Source organism: Coptis chinensis, chromosome 5 (assembly GCF_015680905.1).
Source record: "Coptis chinensis isolate HL-2020 chromosome 5, ASM1568090v1, whole genome shotgun sequence".
Taxonomy (NCBI): domain Eukaryota; kingdom Viridiplantae; phylum Streptophyta; class Magnoliopsida; order Ranunculales; family Ranunculaceae; genus Coptis; species Coptis chinensis.
The window spans coordinates 76144057-76166100 of record NC_141460.1 but is presented as its reverse complement, the minus strand read 5'-3'; the positions used below and the strand labels follow the sequence as shown (position 1 = coordinate 76166100).

Genomic DNA, 22044 nt, shown 5'->3' with positions numbered 1-22044 from the left:
TTATCTTGCGAATTCTTTGAATTATTTTAGGCTGGAAGAGCAGAAAACAGGTGCGATGGAAATTTTGCAGCAGTTTGATTGGGTAGTACCGGATTAGGTTCATGTGTAAGGAATTATGACTTGTTGATAGGATGCTTAGGCTTGTGGTTGTTAGTTCTAGTCATGGGCTGAAATTCACAGTCTAAAGCATACAACTATCTGTTCAAATATTTATGTTGAATTCATGGATTAAAATAATAGATGTTAACTAATATTATTAAAAAAATCTAATAAGATTGATTTTTTTTTTATTGTAATGTGTACTTTTTCTTTGTAGTAGCTCTGAATCCTTGTTTATGATGACACGTTTTCTTTAAATTATTTTACTTGAGGCATTGTTGTGGTGTATTTATAGGTTTAAATTGATTAGGCTTCCCTATTTGATTAGAAGTTTAGTTTGTGCATTATTCTAACATCATGTATATCTATAATTGTAATATTCGGCTAATGTCGCAAATATGGTTTTGTGTCCTTAACTTGGGCTTAAGTGTAACGCCCGTATTTAAAATATGTATTTGTTTATTTATTTATTTAAAATTCGTTGGATTGGATTTGGGATATGTGGGCCTGATTTCTGGGCCCGAGTCTGTGTTGGCCTTAGGTTTCAAACCCAAGTATATATTCATATTTTTCTAGAGAATAGGGTTTTGGGATAAAAATAAAATAAAAAAATGGAGGCGGAGATAAAAGTTGGTTGGCTCGAGCATTGGAGCGCGACGATTCAGACTAGGAAGGATTAAATTCGGAGTTAATTTAATGTGAGTTAATATATATATATATATATATATATATATATATATATATATATATATATATATATATATATATATATTTTTAATCTAATTCACCGAAACAAAGAAAAAGACTTTACTCTTGGAGTTTTCTGCTCTGTTTTTGTTATGTTTATTCTTCTCGCGCTAGTTTTTCTTGTCCTGCCTATTGTTAAACTCGTTAATGTTAGGTGTTGTTTCGTTTAATTTCTAAAACTTTGGAAGTAGGATTCGTCAGAACTGTTGGACTGCTCGAACTCCGGAGGCCGTTAATGGCATCGCGAGCGAGCCCGAGATAATGGAATCGTCTTGTCTTTTGGTTGTTTGAACTCTTTTTTGTTTTGGCTTTGTATCGAGTTGTTGATGTCGGGGCTGTTGAAGCTCTGTCAAAGCTTGGAGGCGTTAATGGCGTCGAGACAGTTTGGTGAGGAGTGAGGAGTGAGGAGTTTGGATTTTCGTGCATATCCCAAGAGTTGGTTTTGATGTAGGTCAACTCCGAATCGATTGGTGGTGGTTGGTGGTTAGCATAGGTGCTGTTGGGAGCTTGAAGGCTTGTCAATGGCGGCGACCAGATAAAATCGCCCAGTCTATGATTTGGAAATGTATTAATTGGATCTTGATGTTGTATGTTATGTTTTGCTTTTTGATTGGGTGATTGAATGTTGGATTGGGTGGGGGCTGTCGAAGCTCGTAGAAGCCATTAATGGAGGTAGAAAATTATAGATCTAGTTTTGATGAAGAATATGGATTGAATGATTTGGGGATTTTGTTTTTATTAATGTTGTTTAGTTTTTTATAAGGAGGGAAACCGCTGGGTTGAGAGCTAGAGGAGGACGAGTGGTGGCTGGTGGTGGTTGGTGTGGTGGAGGGGATGACTATGATTTGGATCCAGTGCTCCCCAGCTCACCAGTGCAAGTCTAATTCGGTTGGGCCTTGGGCCGAAATCTGTTTGGTTTGGGCCGGTTTCAAGTTTTGGGTTTTAGTTTTAGTTGTTGGGCCGAACCAGTTTAATTAAGTTTTGGACCAGTTTTAGTTTTAGTTATGGGCCGAACTAAGTTAGTTAGTGGTTTGGGCCATTTTCTATTTGTTTTGTTTTGGGCCAGTTCTATCTATTGTTGTTGGGCCGGCTCACATTAGTTTTCTTTGGACCGGTTTTTCTATTTTTGTTTTGGTCTTGGTCTATATGTTTTAAAGTGGGTCAGGTTGATTCACTAGGCCAGTTTAGACTTTTGGGGCCGGGTTCTAAGGTTTGGGTTTGGGCTTGGCTAGTTGGGTCCGAACCATTACCTTAGTCATGAGCCCATGAGTCATGCACCTTTGACCTTAGCCATGAACCATAGCTATGACCATGAACTTGTTGAACATGGAAATGACGTGTTGACTTTGACTTTGACCGTTGACTGTGGAATGTTGACTTTTTCTAGATTTCACATATTTAAGAATATGGACAAATGTAGTAATAAAATATTGTCGAAAATTGTATAACCTTGTTTGTCATTATCTAATTAAGATTTGGCGTGAGTAGTGTGTAAAGCATATAAATATTGGCACGTAATTAGAAGGGAATTCTTATAAGACTTAGATATATACATTTTTATGTGAATTAAACTACACATGGACTCAGATTCATGGACTTTAGTTTTGGGCTTTTTGATGGTTGATCAGTTTGACCTGACTGGTGATTTGGACACGAATAATTATGCGTGCCTTTGATGGGGAATTGAGTTCACATAAATATATTGAACGGATATGTTAGAGAATTGATTACTATTATGAGCTGCTACTTAAATAAATTGTAGTATTTATGAAGGCTTGAGATATTCCATATGGTGTAGTGCAATATATAATTGGCACGTGAAATAATAAGTTTCGAGATTTGATATAGAGATATTTGGATATCGTGCAATGAATAGTATTGGCACGTGATAATGTGGATTGTTTTATAACGAGAAACGTTGAGCTTCAGTACAATTAAGTATACTGGCATGAGATAGAATAAGAATTATTCTGAGATATAAATGTATGACACTTGAATAAATTACGTAACGAAAATCCTGGAACCTAGCTACCACAACTCATGTGATTGGCCCATGTGAAAGGTGTATGTGATATAATTGGCCCTTCTGGCGTTTCACTGAATCTGAATGGCCCTTCGGGCGTAAGTAATTTGATTGGCCCTTCTGGCATTTCAGTGAATCTGAATGGCCCTTCTGGCGTAGCTGAATAGTGGCTTGATTATTCCGTTCCCAAAATTTAGAACAAGACGCGCGATATTTTATGCCGAATAGTGGTAGTACTCATATAATGGCTTTCGTGTGAGGTTTACCTGGTGTGCGGCATCCCGCTCAGGGTAGTTACGCACGGAGTGGTTCATTATGTGAGGGGAGGCATGTGGATGTATATGTTCAGCGTTGGGTAACAATTGTGGTAGCCAGGGAAACTAGGTAAGACATAGATACGACGTGATTTTATGGACACGCAAGGAAAGCCTTAAATAATATAATTATGGTAATATGTTGGTTAATGATATATCTTTAGATAGATGATTGTATATGGTTTTACAGAAGGGTGGGTCAAACTAATTACTTGTGCAGAGACGACCCACTCTGTAATTGAGCATGAAATGCGGTAAGTATAAAATATGCTTGGCTGGTTAGTAGTTTAGTTAGAACCTAAGGCGCCTCGATGGAGGAACTAAATGCATTTGCATTATTGTTGGGAAGCTAAGGCGCCTCAGTGGAGGAACTACCTGCTTTAATTATGGTACTTAAAGATGTTGTATTATTCGTTGGAGGTTAAGGCGCCTCAGTGGAGGAACTAACTGCCTTATTTAGTATGTAAATATATGTATAAGTATATATTGTATTTTAGAGCTACTCACACCAGCATTTTTATAATGCTGACCCGATTTGCATGTTTGCTTATCGGGTGTGTTCATTAAATGAACGTAGTTGATAAGTCTTGACAGGTTTAGTGTTGAAGAAGGTTGGTTGCTATTTGTGGTTTGCGTTAGCGTCGCATTTCAAGATAGGTTTTGTTTTCCCTTGAGGTGATATAGATTTTCAGTTGAGACAATGTTATTTATATTTTCATTTGTAATTATAACTAAAGAAGGTTGAAAGGAGATTTGTAACTTAATCAGATTTGTGAATTTTTGTAATGAAGAGGACTTTTGTTTATTTGAAATTTTTTATTGGTTTTTAATTATCCGTGTATTTAAACTGATTATGGGTTTTGGGAGTTGAGAGTGCATCACACCTCGAAAATCAAAGAGTCGGGAACAAATATTATTTTTTCCGAATTCTGTCGAAATTCAGGGTGTGACATTAAGCCCATTATATTTTTCACGAATTGACTTGAGGATTTTCTTTTCCTTTTCATGTTTGAGATCGGTTATTTCAACATACCACTTGATTTCACGTCTGAATCTCTTAATTTCGTTTTCTTCATGTGTTAACATTTGGGCTATATCTCATCACATTTCTTTACTTGTTTTAACATTTCCCACACTTCTTGTTCCTTGTGACGCAGACTAATAGAGGCTTAACACGTTTTTCAATCAAATCGACTTTAAAACAACCCCAATTACCATCAAAATCATTATGTTGGAATCAGAATTTGTAATTTTATAGTTTATTATGAGAAGGCTTTTGTGCATGTCAAGTTGGTGTGATTGGGAATTTGGTCCACTCATCTAGGGGTGCAAGTGGATATCCAAATATTCGAATCCGATTCGAATTCATATTCAAAAAATTGGATATTATCCGAAAATTTCAGATATCGGATTCGGATTCGGATAATTTTTTTATGTCCGAACTGGTTTCGGATACGAATTCGGATACTGCCATATCCGCATCCAAAAATATCAGATCCGATTTAAAAAATTAATAGTTGTTATATATAATTTATTTATTTATTTATTATTGTATAAAATATTATATAAAATCATAAACTAATAATATAAAACTATAATAATAATAATAAATGACAAATATATATATTTATAATAGTTTTTATAGTGGTAAAATGAATTATTCAAAGCAAATAAAATTTTAATTAATATTAATTTTCGGATCAAATATTATCCGATATCTGAAATCGGATTCGGATAAATTTTTTTAATATCTGTCGGATTCGGATATCAGTATAAATTTTTGGATTCGGATTCGGATACAACCATATCCGAATCCGAACCTATCCGTTTGCACCCCTACACTCATTCCCAAATATAAAGAAGGATATTCTATTTGCCGGAGCTTTACTACCTGTAATTGGATTACTAAGGTACTTCTTCATTGCAGGCCTTGAAATCCTTATTATATGTTCTTATAGCAGTTTAGTAGAACAGAAAGTTTTCATTGGATGTTTTTTGTTTCAGTTCCTGACTTCCTGCTGTTCGGAGAGGCAATGGGAGGCAGCTTTGTTACTTGGGCAGTTTGATGGTATAGATTCAGATTGCATACTTAAAGAACAATAGAAATTATTTTTAATGTTAATAATATTGTTGTGAGTAGAAGTGTTTGTGTCTATTATGAAATGTTCTGTCAGATCAACATTCATAAATTCATTCTCAAAATTCCACTTTTAAAAGCGAGATGTATACAAATATGTACAAAGAGATGTCTATACATCTTGTAGGTCTAGCATATTTTCAAAAGAGCTAAATATGATTTTGCATGAGGTGAGGCAACATTGAGTTTTAGACACTGTCAGTTGTTCACTTTCACGCATTCTCACAACATTAAACACGTTGAAAAAGAAGTTATTTATTGATGAAGCAAGTTTCATTTCCTATGCTATCAAACACAGGATAAACAATCCTCTTCTACAAAAAGAAACTGGAGCATGGGGAGAAGATTGGAAGTTTCGTCAAATGGTCTAACTTTCTAGTAAGTCACAACCATCAATCTTGACGCAAGTAAATTTTAACTTGGTCTACGTGATACTGACTGTAAAAAGGAGTAGTTTTTCGTAGCTGGCGATAGCCTTCAAGTATGTGTCTGTATTGCTGGCGAGCATCAGGAAACTCAACCATAGACAGCACCCGGGAAACAGCTTCGTCAATTGCCATGTCTACTTTTTGTTTCCTGAAAATCCTGGTGATGTCCACGTAAACCCACTCCTCTACAGCGCCATCGCAATACGACCTTATCTAGAACACCAACCGCCCATATAATTACCTTGTACTTTTTCCTAACTTGATAACCGTGCACATGAGCTTGTAGAAACAGAGATGGATCTCAATGAGACGAAGAAGTACACAATCGTTCTAGTCAATACCAAAACTTATCTTGCAGTAGAAAGTTATAGGGCTGAGACATCAGCAGCATGTTGGAGTCGGACAACATTGATCTCTTTCTACCATTCCTATTCAATTCCCTCTTTTGTGCTTCCTCTACTCCTGCCAATTCCAAATCATCACCCGGAATTTCTTAATCTCAGTAGTCTCCTCCGCTCACTTTTGAGAAACTAAAGCTTCCCCAATCTTTTCAGTAGCCTCCTAAGCCAAGTTTTGTGCTATATCCTGATTTTGTAAGTCACCCATTCAAGCAATAAATAACTATAACTCAACATATATATCCTATATCGGCTTAAAGATAAATAAACTTAATGGAAGCTAAGTCGCCCATAATCTTGATATTTAAACCTAAAAATTGAAAAATAATATAGTATAAAGATAAAAACTAACAATGGTTTTAGATCCAGCATTGTCGTCCCACAAATTGAGAGTGAATTCGCACCAATACCACTTGGAAAAACCACAACCATTTTACAAAAAAATAATGTTCTAATTAGTTACTTCAAGGCAAATATAAGACAATGCCACAGGGAAAAAATTAGAAGAAAAATCTTATAACCTCACAATTTTAAATTCTAACTAACGACATTTGAATGGGAAAATTGTTTTCATTAGGAGCTACAATCTATGCAAGCTAGGAAGCTGACCTGATCAGAAGTGGCATAAAACCCATAATGAACCTCTTTGTGTGACAATGCTTTCAACGCAGTGAAAAAGGATTGGACCTGCCATGACAAATCAAACCTACTAAATTAGTATTTGCCTTTACCACAAAGTCCTACATGGGTCTTCATTAGGACATTTGCAGATTGGGAGAACAAACAATAACTCTCCAAAACAAAATAAATAATTGTACCTTTTGAACAACTGACGTAAGTGTGAAAGTAAGGTACAACCCTGTGGTTAGTGATGAAAAAAGGCTTCTGTATTCTTTGTTTAAGAAAAACCGATACCAGACAGGAGTTGGAAAAAATGCTCGATACAGAAGCGGCATATATTCAACTAATCTTAGCATTTGACCCTGTATAATTCGAAAGGAAGAACCGTGAGATCCATGAAACTTTACATGTCATTTTAATTTCACCAAGCATTACAAAAATATTTCTGGTGGGTAAATTGAGAAACACTCTTTTCAATTGGAGGCTTTCACTCTCATAAAACAATAGGATTGGAACTCGGCAGACAACATGACACATAACAGGAATCATTCAGGTAAAGGAATAATACGGATGTTATTGTACTTTTGACAAGATAAGTTTGAATCAAATGATGCCAAAACAAAGTTAGGGGTCTCTTCCCTCCACCTTGGTGACAGGACTTGACTTGAGACCCGAAACCGTAGCAGTTCATGGCTTAAGAGGTGGGATCAATGGCTAAATGTGCTATCTTTCTTCAATATGACCAAATCTCTAGAGACTTCAAACTTCCATCACGTTTGAAAGAATCTTCAAGCTTTTTTTTTGCTTGTAACGTGTAATTTAACAGGCTAACATCATAAAGGACAGAGTGCAACTGTGCAAGTTCTCAATGTAGAAATTCATAATCAGCAACATACAGATAATAAATACAATGCGTGCAGACAATGAAACATCAACTCCAATTAAATTTTCTTTTATTGTTTTTTCAACCATATACCACAATATAACCAAAATCATTATACCTTATAACCAATCAATACATTAGTACACCCTTGACCTCCCTAAATGAAAGAGATACAATCGCAGTGGAAGTTCCAATGGTAAGCCGTATACTCACCTGGTCCATTGAAACAAAGACAAATGTCCATCTCTTCTTTCTTGAGCAAATTGAGAGAGAGAGAGAGAGAGAGAGAGAGAGAGAGAGAGAGAGAGTGTGTTGCCCTAACACTGAATCTGATCCGACTTAACCGGCACGTTTCGTTTTCAGTTCCTCCTAATTGGGGTGAGCATCGAGCCTGGCCCATGTGAAGGGTAGTAAAACCTTATTCTGCCATTTCACTCCCAGAAAACCAGAATTACGCAACTTTAGTTTTGATATCGGCCAAAGATTTCATAACAGATTTTGGCCAGTAATCAATGTTTCAGCAACATATGTTTCATTTCTGAAACTTATATATCCTCGACGTCATTTCTCTTGTTACCTTGACTCAAGAATTATTGGCAATTACATCTGTATTCTCAGTATCCTAAACAAAAGCGATGCTCTTCTGTTGTTGACACTGAGTACTGTGGATAAAAGATTTGGATTTAGAGGAAGGACTTTTTCTTTTTCGAGTCTCCTGATTTCTTCATAATCACATGGGATGGGATGGGAGAGGAAGAGGTATGGTGGGTTTTCTCGCCAGCTCGTTTTTCTTTTTTCTCGGTAGTTTTTTTGCTCCTAATTTATTGTAATTAGTCTGTACACGTGCCACATGGACACCCTAAAAACGCTTCCTCAATTCAGGAGGGGAGAGCTATAATATACTAGCCATTTGGCCCGGCCTATGGCCGGTCATGCTACATAGATAGCTAATGACTCAAAAACCTAAAGTCCACTTGAATAAATAATATATGTATATTGATAGATTCTTTTGAAGAGTAAATATAATGATTCTTTCAAGGAGATGTAAGTATAAACAAATTGATCAATAGATTAGAAAAAAACACAAAATTTTAAATCTTTATTAGCTTTTGTAAATTGTCATCTCTACGTATGTTCTGTCAGTTATGTTTTCAAGTTGGGATTCAACAGTCCTCACAATGATCTTACACGCTCCTTCCCTTTCAATCTAAATATTGGTAGAGGAATATGATAGCATAAGTGTATGAGCTAGTATTACAACCTCTAATCTCACAAGTCTCTCTCTCATCCTTTTTTTCTTTTTCTTTCCCCCTTCTTCTCTTTCTCTTTTTCTCTTTTTATATCCCTCTCTCCTCCATGATCTCTCCTCTTTCCACATGTCACGGCAGTTACCTTGCAGTTAAGGTTCCGCTCTCCATCTCTCCACGTCTCGCAGCAGTTCCAGAACGGTTGGGATACCGCGGATCTGATCTGGTGCAACCTGACTCCCCCAGCTATACCGCATCCGGTCATATTGTTACCACTAACCTCCTATGTCATGTATACGTCCTATACAGATGCCCTCTCTCGGTCGTATTGATGGTCCGCGAACAACAATAGGGCCGAGAACTACCCGGTCTCATTTCATACCCCTTTCTTGGAACACTTCTCTTTCTGGGTCCATCCACTCTGTCCTCCTATCTTCTTTCCCTTAGCACGTGCTCCATGTGCTTCCTCTGTACTGCCACCTGGAAATACGGCGCATGCGCCTCGTTTCTTGTTCCTTCGAAAATCGAGACTAATACGTGTCCCCATTTCCTTGGTCCTTTGTTGGTTAATACCATTGTGTCCCTGCCCCTTCAAATCCCGCTCAAATCTCTCTCTTCTCTCAAAACCCTCAAAACCCTCAAAAACAGTAAACCCTCACCATCTCTTCAAATTCCCTTTCTTCAAACTCTTCCCTTATCGTCCCCATATCGTTTTCTTCGATAGCTCTCCAGCTCAATTTGGTTCTACGCCCTCCATAGCTTTGGCCCTCTCTCGTTACAGGTTTGTCTTCCCCCTTAAACTGTTTTCCTTTCCTCTCATTATTTGTGTATTCACTATTTTTGGAAGGTTTGCTTCCATCAGTTTCTTCTTTTCTAAGATTGCGCATCTATCTTTTTGTAAACTTCCCTCTTAGTACTGTTTCCATTATGTCTTCATCGGAATGTGAGGCTATCTCCTCCACCCAATCCTCCGCCACCAAATCCGGTGAATCTGGACCCTCTAGCCCTAGATCTAGCCAGCACTCCACGGACCGATCTGAGTCCCCGGCTTCTGATTCTACCGATCCCACCGCTGTTCCATCTACTTCTGGAAGGAAACCTTCTCTGCCTCCACCGCCGTCTTACTACCACAGACCCAATCTAGATGTCGTTAAAGCCGCTTATGGCATACCTAGTGACATTATTCTTGAACACATGTCTGGTGTCACCCATTTTCCTCACTTGGTACCACCGCGCCCCGGTTATCTCGTCGCTACTGTAGGACAGATTGCGGCCGGTTTGCGTTTCCCCTTGACTCTCCTTGACGTCGAGGTCTGTAACCATTTCAACATTCCTCCGTGCCAAGGCATAGGTAACTTCTGGCGTGTTATGTATGCCGCCAATCACTACAATGTGACTCACTCCCCCAAAATCCAACTCCGCGATATCCTTGCCCACTTCTATATAAAAAAAAGCACTAAACTGGGGAGTGTGGGATATCAATCCTTCTGCACTCATCCACAAAAGAAGTCTTTCCTTCTTCACATCACCACTTCTGACAAGGTGTGGCACCAGTACCCGTTGTATGTGTCCGGTAGTTTTTTATCCGCGGACCTCCCTCCGGAAGTTTCTTTGAGGCATCTCCATTTCCTAACAAGTGGTAAGTAAGCCGTTTTGAGTCGCGGTATTTATATCTCACTTGTCGTTAACTTGTCTTTATTCTTGGTGATGTAGGTTGGAGACCCGATTCGCGATCCCAGATATACAACGGTGTTTACTCAAAAATTTTCCAATCCCTCCGCGAACTAGGGAGTGCCCAGTGCGAAGTCCTCGGCATTGATCCGGAAAAAGCCACTCCTCTCTTACTTGACCCTTCTTTAAAAGACATTGGCAAATACCAAGGCCCCCTCTATCGTCTGCCGCCCCCCAAAGAAAGAAAGCCCAAACCATCCCCACCTCAAAAAAGAAAGCGCCCGGCCTACAAGTCTTTCAACTATACCACCAAAATCTCTCATTCACGAGCAGTTGCCCAACGTGCCACTGCCGCCAAAAATAAGACTACTACCGCGGAGAACCTTAACCCTTCGTACTCCCGTGTGGCTGAGTGGGAGGACGATTTTGTCCATACTTCCGCCCCCTCTTCTGCTACTAAAATGGACGTGAACAAGTACAAGCTTTGGGACAGCGACTCTTATGGAGATGCTCCTGTCAAGGTGTCCAACAAGAGCCCTCCCACCAAAAGGGCTAAAATTTCTTCCACTGCTTCTCAACCTACCACTGGCCGCAATGAACCTCCGCGGTCTGCTATATCTTCTCGCCGCCCCAGACAGGAGTCTTCTTCAGCTGGTCATTTAACATCTGGCCCTGTTGAAGTGTGGCATCCCAAGTTTAAGGCTAGGGACCGCGATGTCACTACGCGAGACTCAGCTTTGGACAATCCAGCTGTTGCCGCCTCCTTATTTTTCAGCTCTCATCTCCCTCGGGATCAAGCTTATGGAGATTCTGGTACTGTTGTTTCCCATAGGGCCTCCATTTACACTGGATGGGAAAAGGTATGTGTTTTTGACTCTATTGATCATTATCTTTTGTGTCCTAACTTCATTGCGTCATATCTTTTGTGCTACCCTTTAACCCAATATGTCTCTGCAGCTAAGTCTAGATATCGGCTATGTGCTGCGCGGCCTTACTAGCACCGTGGAGAACTTGGAGACGGCTAAGCAGGAGATACATGGCCCTGATGGCTGGAAAGCAAAGTATGCCAAGCTGGAGAAGGAAAGGGATGAGTTACGGATCAAGGCAGTCAAGATCTATAAGGAGCTCCAGGCGGCTGAGGACAAGCACCGCGACTACGTAGCGGGGGTCAATTCTAAAATGGAAAGCCTCAAAGAAAAGGAGAGACTTGCCACTCAAGCTGCTGTAGATAAGGCCGTCCAAGAGGTCGCGGATCGATTCCGGAACCTCGCTGCAAAGAAGATTGCACGGGAATTAAAACAACAGCTTGATCGACTTTAGCCGCAGTCGTCTTCTCCCCCAAATGCCCTCATTGCAGATACACCGCCCTTGGTATCGCCAACCGTGCATCCCTGAAGCTGCCGAGATGCCTATTCCTGACGCGACGACACCTATGACTAGCGCCGACCCCTCACCAGTGGAAGCGAATGAAGACACCAGCATGGCTGTCGGTGAAAATGAAAATACTTCTGTTGAAGAACCGGCTACTAATCTTCAACAGTGATTTATGTCGGATTTCTTTCTTTGTCGATGTCTTTGGATTTGTAATACACTTTGAACAATTATTGTGTGTTTGTGAGAAACAATGTCTTTTGTGCTTCATCGAGATATTACTATTGTGTAGTATTTGTCAATCTATTTGCCTTGTACTCCTTTTGCATTGTAATTTATTACCTGTTGTATTTCTATATCGGCATATTTCTACTTCGTTATGCATTGGAGCCATTGAGCTATTTAGGGTTGCCCCATTTGATTCGGACCTATTTAGGGTTGCCCCTCTTCATTTGTATAGCGGAAGCTAGTTAGGGTTGCCCCCCAGCTTGATTCGCTCTTCCCCCAAGCGAAGGGCTCGTCCCCCCCGCTCTCTCTTGCTGTATAGCTGTGAAGCTTGACGGGACAGTTATATTCACGTTTTATTTTATTTTATTATCTACTTCTAACTCGTTTGGAAGAATGCTTGTTTATATCATAGTCATAAAAATAAACAATACAGATAACGTGCTATCACATACGAAAAGATTAATGAAAGGTCCTAGACATGGAACTCTTTCAGCATTCTGATATTCCACGGTCTGTCTATCTTTTCTCCTGCTATAGTCTGCAATCCATAAGTTCCAGATGTACCCTTTTTACTGATGACATATGGACCTTCCCAGTTTGGCCCCAACTTTCCATCGTTTTCTTTCTTGGTGGCTGGAGTAACACGTCGCAGCACATAGTCACCCACATTGAAATTTCGTGGCTTCACTAGTTTATCATATTGTCTCTGCAGAGTCCGATGGTATTCCTCCAACCGAATACAGGCTATCTCTCTTTTTTCTTCCACAACATTCAAATTCGCGGCTAATATTCTCTCATTCAAGCCGATTTCCACCGCTTTCTTTCTTGTTGTGGACTCTATCATCTCTATTGGTATGACGGCTTCTACTCCGTACGCCATCGCGAACGGTGATTCATTAGTAGATGTTCTTGGTGTAGTTCGGTATGCCCACAGCACATGAGGTAAGTGTTCAGCCCATGCTCCCTTCCGCTCCTCTAGTTTTTTCTTAAGGTTATCCATGATAACTTTGTTTGAAGCCTCGACCTGTCCATTCCCTTCCAGATTGTAGGGGGCTGAGAACCCTTGCTTCACTTTGAATGCGTGAAGGAATTTTCGGACTTTCTTTCCAGTAAATTGTGTCCCATTATCCGCTATGATTGTATGTGGCAATCCAAACCTGCAAATGATATTCTCCCATAGGAATTTGATCACATTTTCTTCCTTGACCTGTGGCAACGCCACGCCCTCAACCCACCTGGTAAAATAATCTGTTGCCGCTAACATAAACCTTCTTTTACCGCTTGCCATGGGAAGCGGTCCAACTATATCCATTGCCCACATGGCGAACGGCCACGGGCTGAGTACACTGTGTAACGGCTCAGCCGGCGCATGAATCAGCGGTGCAAACCTCTGGCATTTTGCGCATCTTTTGGCATATTCTGTGGCATCTCTCTTCATGTGTGGCCAAAAGTATCCCTAAGAGAGCAATCGGTGTGTGGTTGTTCGCCCCGCTGAATGACTTCCACAATCCCCGTCATGCACTTCTGCTAGCAGTTCCTGAACATGCGGTGGCCCTATGCATTTTAACATTGGTCCCCCGAAACTTCTCTTATACAGGTTCCCGTCTAGTAGAGTGTATCTTTGGCTCATCTGTTCCATTCTACGCCTTTCCTGTGTGTTTTCAATCTCTATCCCCATCAGGAAAGTCTTTATGGGAGTTATCCAATCGGGATCAATCTCGGTGGTAAGACAAACATACTCTCCTTCCGCAGTACTGGGCTTGTCCAACACCCTTATTTCAATAGATCGCCCCTCCGAACCTGGTAATACCGCCGCAACATAAGCTAATGCATCGGCATGTCTATTTTCTCCGCGATTTAAATGGGTAAATTTGATCTTACTGAATTTGCTCGCTTTCCTTTGTAGGACCTCCAAGTATCTTGCCATCCTCGGGCAGCGAGCCACAAAACCCCCGTTCACTTGGCACACCACCAGGTTAGAATCAGAGTAAACAGATAATTCCCTCACGCCCAGATCTTGTGCCAAATCTAAACCCGCTATCACAGCTTCATACTCTGATTCATTATTTGAAGCTACGAACCCTAGTTTCATTGACAACTCCAGCCTAGTATTCTCCGGGGTTACCAGGACTACGCCTATTCCGTTTCCTGTATCCGTAGCAGAGCCATCTGCAAAAACTCTCCATCCATTCCGTTCATCCCATGGGTCCAATGGGTCGTGGTTAGTCTCTCCTTCGTGATCCATTACCATCTCCTTACCCCATGTTGGGTCCTCGGCTGGGAACTCTGCCAATACCTCCGCCATTGCTTGTGCTTTTTCTGCGGTTCTGATTTGGTACTGAATTTCATAGCAACTCAGCATTACCGCCCATTTTAGCATTCTTCCTGACTTTTCTGCCCTCAAGGCCTACTTGAGAGGCAGATTTGTTATTACTACCACTGAGTGTGCCTCGAAATAAGGCTTCAACTTTAAGGCAGAAAATACCAAAGCCAAAGCGTATTTCTCAATTCGGCTGTATCGGGTCTCTGCTTCTAACATGGTCTTGCTTTGAAAGTACACTGGCTTTTCTACTTTGTCAACCACGTGCACCAAGACCGAACTCACCACGTACTCCGAAACTCCCAAGTACAAATATAGTTTTTCCCCCTGTTCCGGTCGCGACAATAAAGGCGCTTTCCCTAGATAACTCTTCAACTCTTGGAAGGCTTCTTCACATTCCGCGGTCCACTTGAAGTCTTGTGATTTTCTTAATAATCGATATAGTGGTCGACATTTATCCGATGACTTTGAAATGAATCGGTTAAGTGCCGCTACTCTCCCTGCTAAGCTTTGCACCTCTTTCACATTTTGAGGGGACGGCATTTCTATCAGTGATCTTATCTGTTCAGGATTTGCCTCTATACCACGGTGTGTAACTATGTAACCTAAGAACTTTCCATAAGTTACCCCAAAAGTACACTTCTCGGGGTTGAGTTTCAGTTTATGTGCCTGCAGTATACGAAAGGTTTCCTGAAGACCTTCCAAGTGTTCCTCCTCCGACATGCTCTTTTCCACCATATCATCAATATATATCTCCATCCCCTTCCTAATCTTCCCTTGAAACATTTTTTCTCCTAATCTTTGGAATGTCGCCCCTGCATTTTTCAAACCAAAGGGCATCCTGGTGTAACAGTACGTGCCACCCTCCACCACGAACGTGGTCTTTTCCTGATCCGGGCCGTGCATCGCGACCTGATTATACCCCATGGACGCGTCCATGAAAGAGAACACTTTGAACCCTGCAGTTCTGTCCACTAACTCGTCCACCCGCGGCATCGGGTAACAATCCTTTGGGCACTCCTTGTTCACATCCGTGAAGTCAACACACATCCTGACCTTACCATTCTTTTTCATGACCGCGACTACGTTAGACAACCATTCTGTGTATTCGACCTCCCTTATTATCCCCGCCCCTTTCAATCGTGCCACCTCCTCGCGAATAGCCTCAGCATATTTGGGACGTAAACTTCTCATTTTCTGTCTAACCGGCTTGGCACTTTCATTCATGTGCAAATGGTGACATGCAAACTCTAGGTCTAAACCCGCGATATCCTCAATCGCCCATGCGAACACACTTGAATTTTCTGTCAAGAACTGCACTAGCTTCTTTTTCCATTCTTCGGGCAAATCAGTCCCTATGGATGTAAATTTCTCTTCAACTTCCGCTCCCAAATTCACTGCTTCAATCGCATCCAATGTCTTTGGTCCCAACGGCGACTCGCACCCTTTTGTCACTGCCGCTTCCTGTAATTGCTACAGCGAATCCTTGTTCCTATGATGGCCCTTTCTTTGTACCTCGGACAAAACTCTTCACCGTGATCTGTTGGATGTTCTGCGCTGCCACTTGATCCCCCCTGATTTCATATGTTCCCCCATTGGTGGGGAAGCGGATCACTTGGTAATATGTCGATGGAATGGCTTTCATTTCGTGAATCCATTTTCTTCCTAAAATTGCGTTATACTGTGACGCAGTGTCCACCACCATGAATCTAGTGAATACCGTCGACGGGCCTGCAGTCACTGGCAGCGTAACTTCCCCTATGGGCTCTGTCATACTGCCGTTGAACCCATACAAGTTGGTTTGAGGAACCTTCAACTGGGTGCTGTCGATGTTCATCTCCTCCATGGCCCCTTTAAACAACAAATCAACTGAACTGCCGCAGTCTATCAACACCCTCCGAACTATATAATTTCCCATTGCTATGGTAATTACCAAGGCGTCCTCATGCGGCGTAATTATCGGCTTCAAATCTTTTGGGGTGAACATAATGATCCCGTCGGCCGTCGCGGCTCCGCTAACTAACTGCGGCACACTCACCACCTCATTCACCTGTCGGAGGCTTGCTGTCTTCCTTACTTTGTCCCTATGTGCATTCCTCCCCAGAGTCTCTCCACTAAAGATGACATTGATCGTACCCAAAATTCTGGCCGAAGCTGACACTCTATCGGCTTGACGCACCTCAGCAACAAACTCTCTGAGCATTCCTTTTTCAATCATCCTCTCTACTAACCATTTCAAGGCATAACATTCGTTCGTGGCATGGTTTCGGATTTGATGATACTCGCAGAATGGTTTCCCTTCTATCTCCCTTAGGATACTTCGCGGCCCCTCATAACTTTGGTGCTCCTTAATTAGAGTCAAGATCTCCTCTAATGGTCGGTTAAGAGGAGTCTGTTCCATTTCGCAGTATGGCCTTCTCTCTCGCACCTCTCTTCTGCCCCAATCAAGTGTTCTCTCTGGCCCTCGTTTCTCCCCTCGGTAAGATCCTCTTTCTCTGTCCTCTATTCTACCTTTACCCCTTCGATCATCTTTCTCAACCTCCTGCACTGCCTTTCCCGACCTCTTCTGTTCCTTTGCCGTTCTCTGCATTATATCCTCATATCGTATGTATTTCTCTACCTTCGGGTATAGGGCATGCAACGTAGTAATTTCAATCTTAGACACAGACTCATGAACTTTGGTTCCCGATCTCAAACCATGCTGGAAGGCTATGACCGCCGTATGTTCATCCAGACTTTCCACTCTCATCGTCTCCTCCTTGAATCTACATAAAAACTCCCTCAATGACTCCGCAGCCCTTTGCTTAATGTTAAACAAGGCCGCGATATCAACCACCCTTCTCTTCTGGTGAATGAAGTGATCAACAAAGGCGCGTTCCAGCTCTTCAAACCCTTTTATGCTCCGCGAAGCTAACCGATAATACCAGTCCGAGGCTCCTCCCTTAAGGCTGGCCGGGAACATCATACAACGAAGCCCATCATACTTATTCTCTTGCCATAACGGCATCTGTTGCCGAAAATGATGCAAATGATCAGTGGGGTCTCCTTTCCCATCATACCGTTCAAACCTAGGCTGAGAAAACCTCTTAGGTACTTCGGAATTCCATATTGAATCCGCCAGCGGATTTTTGTTGAGGCTCGCCACCTCCTTCTGTGCTGCGCTCTGGTTCACTCTTTCTGCTACGCGATTCACTTCCCGATCTCTCTCGATCATAGCCTGAACCACCCCTAAAGTAATGCCCACTGTTGGTTCGACGTCCGGTAGTGGGCACTCTATATTCTCCCCTTCCGCTTCACTGCCCCTGGGCTCCCCATGCTCCGTTCCACCCCGTGTAATCTCCCTCTCCTTTCTCAACTCATCATTCTCCTCTCTTAACCTAACTATCTCCTCCTGCAGGAGTCTGGTAGCGTCTGCCGCTACATCTGATACTTCTTCTTCTCCTACCCCTTCCATCTCAGCACTCTCTACTTCCTCAATGGTTTCTCTGACTGGTCCTTTCTTAAGTCTTCCTACTCCTCTCTTTATTACCGTAGCCATTTTTTCTTCTTTCCCCACAGACGGCGCCAAAATGTATGAACTAGTATTACAACCTCTAATCTCACAAGTCTCTCTCTCGTCCTTTTTTTCTTTTTCTTTCCCCCTTCTTCTCTTTCTCTTTTTCTCTTTTTATATCCCTCTCTCCTCCATGATCTCTCCTCTTTCCACGTGTCGCGGCAGTTACCTTGCAGTTAAGGTTCCGCTCTCCATCTCTCCACGTCTTGCAGCAGTTCAAGAACGGTTGGGATACCGCGGATCTGATCTGGTGCTACCTAACTCCCCCAGCTATACCGCATCCGGGCATATTGTTACCACTAACCTCCTATGTCATGTATACGTCCTATACAATAAGCAGGATTATTCAAACCAAACATTGGAACACAAACTTCCCCTATCAATGGTTGCCTCCACAACCATCTAAGTTTATTCTAAATCTATTTATTCCCACTTGTGCAGTCACGCAACTTTCGCAATGAAAACAATGTAAGAGCTTAATGAATAACCCTACCTATGCTATCATATTCTTGTTCCTCCTTTCTCAAGGAAATTACCACATCAAGAAGCAACGGTAATTATGTTCAAAGGTGGGACTATTCATGTGTACCAATTATAAAGTCACAAACTCACAACAGGTTAAGTAGCTCATCTCCAAAGCCTTCACACATTTAGTCATGATATATACTTATATACTCCATCGTCACATTTTTGTCTTTCTAGTTTTTCCCCAATTTTAGTTATAAACACAATGAAATTCAAAAAGTGAAATCAATGCACAAAATGGATTCCAACAAACACCGATAGTCAATGACTCAAAAGATTGAATAAATAATATATGTATATTGATAGCAAATGATTCATTGCTTACTTTGTTTGAAGGGTTTATGTTAATTTCTATTTTTGGGTTATTATTGTCCAAAATATATAACAATGCTTATCATCCTCACCTATATAAATTATATCAAAATATAACGTAACAATCAAAGAATAGAACACGTACTCAAAACATACCATATGTTTAAGCGATAACTGAATTATATTCATTGCACACAATAGTTCCATAACACGTAATGATTAGAAGTTGATATTTACGAAATTACGAAAGTGAAAAATATGTTAGATAGCTTGAACCTATAAATCTACCAATGTGGTTGTTTGCTTCAAGAGTCATAGGTGCAATTGATATTAAATTTAAATATTCAATTAATTATTGAAAAAAATATATTAAAAAAGATACAGTATAATGATATTCTAACCCCAACTCGATATGCTAATATATAGTCGATACCAAAGAAAGTGAAGAAAGTGAAGAATAATTAAGTAAATCTTGATTCCAAATTAGATGTAAATTGGAGATTAGTCAGATGATAAACTATGGTTCATCCTCATTTGGGGGATAAGTTTGACATGCTTCCTATGTGCAAATTGAACGCAATTACAGTAAATCGCGTTCAATAAAAGAACCTAACTAAAGTGATAGATGGCTGAAAATTCAAGCTAACTAAGTAATAAAAGTTTGCCCTAGTTTCAGTTATCTTGGTTCAGATATATTAGAATATCAATTTTTGCAAATGTTTTTTTTTAATGTGAACATAGCTTAGTACTGCTATTAGAATTCCTTTTGTCGTGCTTGATGATTTTAATTAATTGTGAATGTGGTTTGTAGTATTATTAATTTATTATTATATAAAGAAATACTGACATAGCAATGATAAGTTATGCTAACTGAAGTCATCAGCTTATGGTGTGCCCTAAAGAACAGGTTTAGAATGTGCTTGTTTGTTTGTAAGTATTTCCAGCTAAATTTAGCTATAACAGGGGATGATGTTTAACTGGAATAGGGATTTTGCCAAGAAATTGGTAGGCATATCCCTCCCAAAAGAAGCAAATAGCAGTTGCGAAGTGGCAGTAAGAGTTTTTTGTTGTGTTTTAGTGGGGGAACCACCAATCAACAACTTAAACATCCTTTGTTATAGTTCAAGTTTACTTGGAAAGATATCCAGTTAAACATAAACAGCCTTAATTGAATTAGAAGGTTGGTTCAATGAAATAATCAAACTTTTTGACCAAACTACCATTCCCCAAATTTCTTCTAGTTTCCAATTTGTTTTCAGGTTGATATTAACTGTTAATTCCAAATAGAAACTTTTAAAAAAAATACCTTTCTATTGGGCTAGCATGTTCAGTTTTCCTCTCCGGCTCTTAATTGGAAAATCATTGCTCCCCAAAGTTTGCATAGTAAGGATAAAAAAATATTAAAATTTTAATCTGATTGGTCTACGCATCAAAAAATAGGCAAAAAGAAAATTTTACTATCACACTTAGTGGTGTTCGCCCTTTTGAATTAGACCACCATCCACTTTATTAATTAGATTATTCTCTACTTAGATCATTCTTCAAACGTCCTTGCATAAAATCCTATATTCTGAAAACATATAAAAATGAGCCTATAAACTACAAATTTTACCTTGATCGGCCTCAGTTGCGAGTTGCAACATCGTTCATCTACAATACAGATCAAATGATTTAGTTACGAACATAAATTCAATTAGCCTTCCTCAGTCTATTGACTTTCAAACATACACGCATAACTAACTTTTTCATAAGAGCTATGAGGTGTTCTCCTGCTAAAAATAAAATGTTAATATCCTCACCTTTAGATTAGATGTACGAAATACATGTCAAACTAAACATAGTGATTAAACACATTGCATTAGATCAATTGCTTTGGGACTGTATACTAACCAAGCTTATTTTCATTACTAAATATATATCAAAGACTACATACCCACATTTCGTATCACGTCACATGAACATTACTTGGTGCAACCTATAGCAACACACGGTCAGTGGGTGGGTATAAGTAAAACAATGGAACATCAAAAGGGGAATATCAACACTCATGGCTATATGGAAACATTATATGGGAAAAGGACCGGGAAAAGGTTACATATTAGGACTTGAGAAACAACATGAGGTACCTGAAGTCATAATAAATCTTGAGGGATTACTAAACGCGCTTATACTAAGCAAGGGGTATGGGTGTATCTAGATGGCATCTCCCAAATAATGACAGTCTGTGATGTACAATGTTCTGCTGAACAAAAGGTTGTGGGTAATGATATGGATTGGTATGGTTTCCTTCAAGTTGAAGTGACGTCAGATGAGGCATCCATTAAGAAACAGTACAGGAAGCTTGCCCTCCTGCTCCATCCTGATAAAATTAATTGGAGAAGCACATAGGGTGCTTACAGATCGAGCGAAACGGTCACTCTTTGACATGAAATGTAAGCCCTTTAAAGGAAGATCGCAACTGCCCCAGCAACGGCCATGTCCTGTTCATAAGCAACCTGTGGTAGGTAACAGTTATGGGAATAGGGGTAGAACACAATATGCAAAAGTTAACCTTCAGTTGCAACCGCCGCCGATCGAATTCAACCCGACAAAAAGGAAGCAACCGACTTTTCCGGATCGGCCGTCCTTTCTCAGTACTATGAGATATCGATTATTACAATGATATCTTGAAACGAGCTCTTCGATGTCAAAATTGCTTCAAGCCCTTTATAGCTTATAATTTGAATGTTCAAGGTGTACCGGGAGGAGTACCATCGAGGAGCTCCCTTTTCGGCCCAGCCTCCCCAACGAATGAATGTGGTTGGGCGGGATGGTCATAAAGTCGCGATCACAAAGTAATCGCTTTCAGGGATTTTCCGCCCAACATGGGATTTCAAGGGGCATAAAGCAGGCACATCCAATGTTAATGGTGTATTTAAAACCAAAGGCAAAGAAGATAGGGATCTAATATGGAAGAAAAAAATGGAAGGCGCAAGTTTGAAGCAAAAAGTATGCAATCGCGGGCGATAAGAGGAGTAAAGTCGAAATCATAATCAAGTGAAAGTTGTGATACTTCAAGTAGCGTAAGCGATGATATTGAAGTTCCCATGATGATGTAGAAGGAAGTGAGCACTGCGGACCAAAATTGTGGAATCCCCAAGACCTCAACACTTTCGGAGGTTTGCTCA

The 22044-nt window shown here is 40.5% G+C and overlaps 2 protein-coding genes across 2 annotated transcripts; both read right to left on the bottom strand.

The window, feature by feature from the left end:
* Positions 1–13623: 13623 nt before the first annotated feature.
* LOC147498973 (uncharacterized) lies at positions 13624–14472 on the bottom strand. Its single transcript, XM_086563387.1, has one exon. It carries the CDS (start codon positions 14470–14472, stop codon positions 13624–13626), a length of 849 nt encoding a protein of 282 aa, XP_086419513.1.
* Positions 14473–15979: 1507 nt separating this feature from the next.
* On the bottom strand, positions 15980–18025 carry LOC147498972 (uncharacterized). Its single transcript, XM_086563386.1, has one exon. The coding sequence runs from the start codon at positions 18023–18025 to the stop codon at positions 15980–15982; it is 2046 nt and encodes a 681-aa protein (XP_086419512.1).
* Positions 18026–22044: the final 4019 nt, after the last annotated feature.

Coding starts and splice junctions, on each gene's coding strand:
- LOC147498973 (XM_086563387.1), bottom strand. CDS start 14,472: ATGGCGGAGGTATTGGCAGAGTTCCCAGCCGAGGACCCAACATGGGGT.
- LOC147498972 (XM_086563386.1), bottom strand. CDS start 18,025: ATGGCTACGGTAATAAAGAGAGGAGTAGGAAGACTTAAGAAAGGACCA.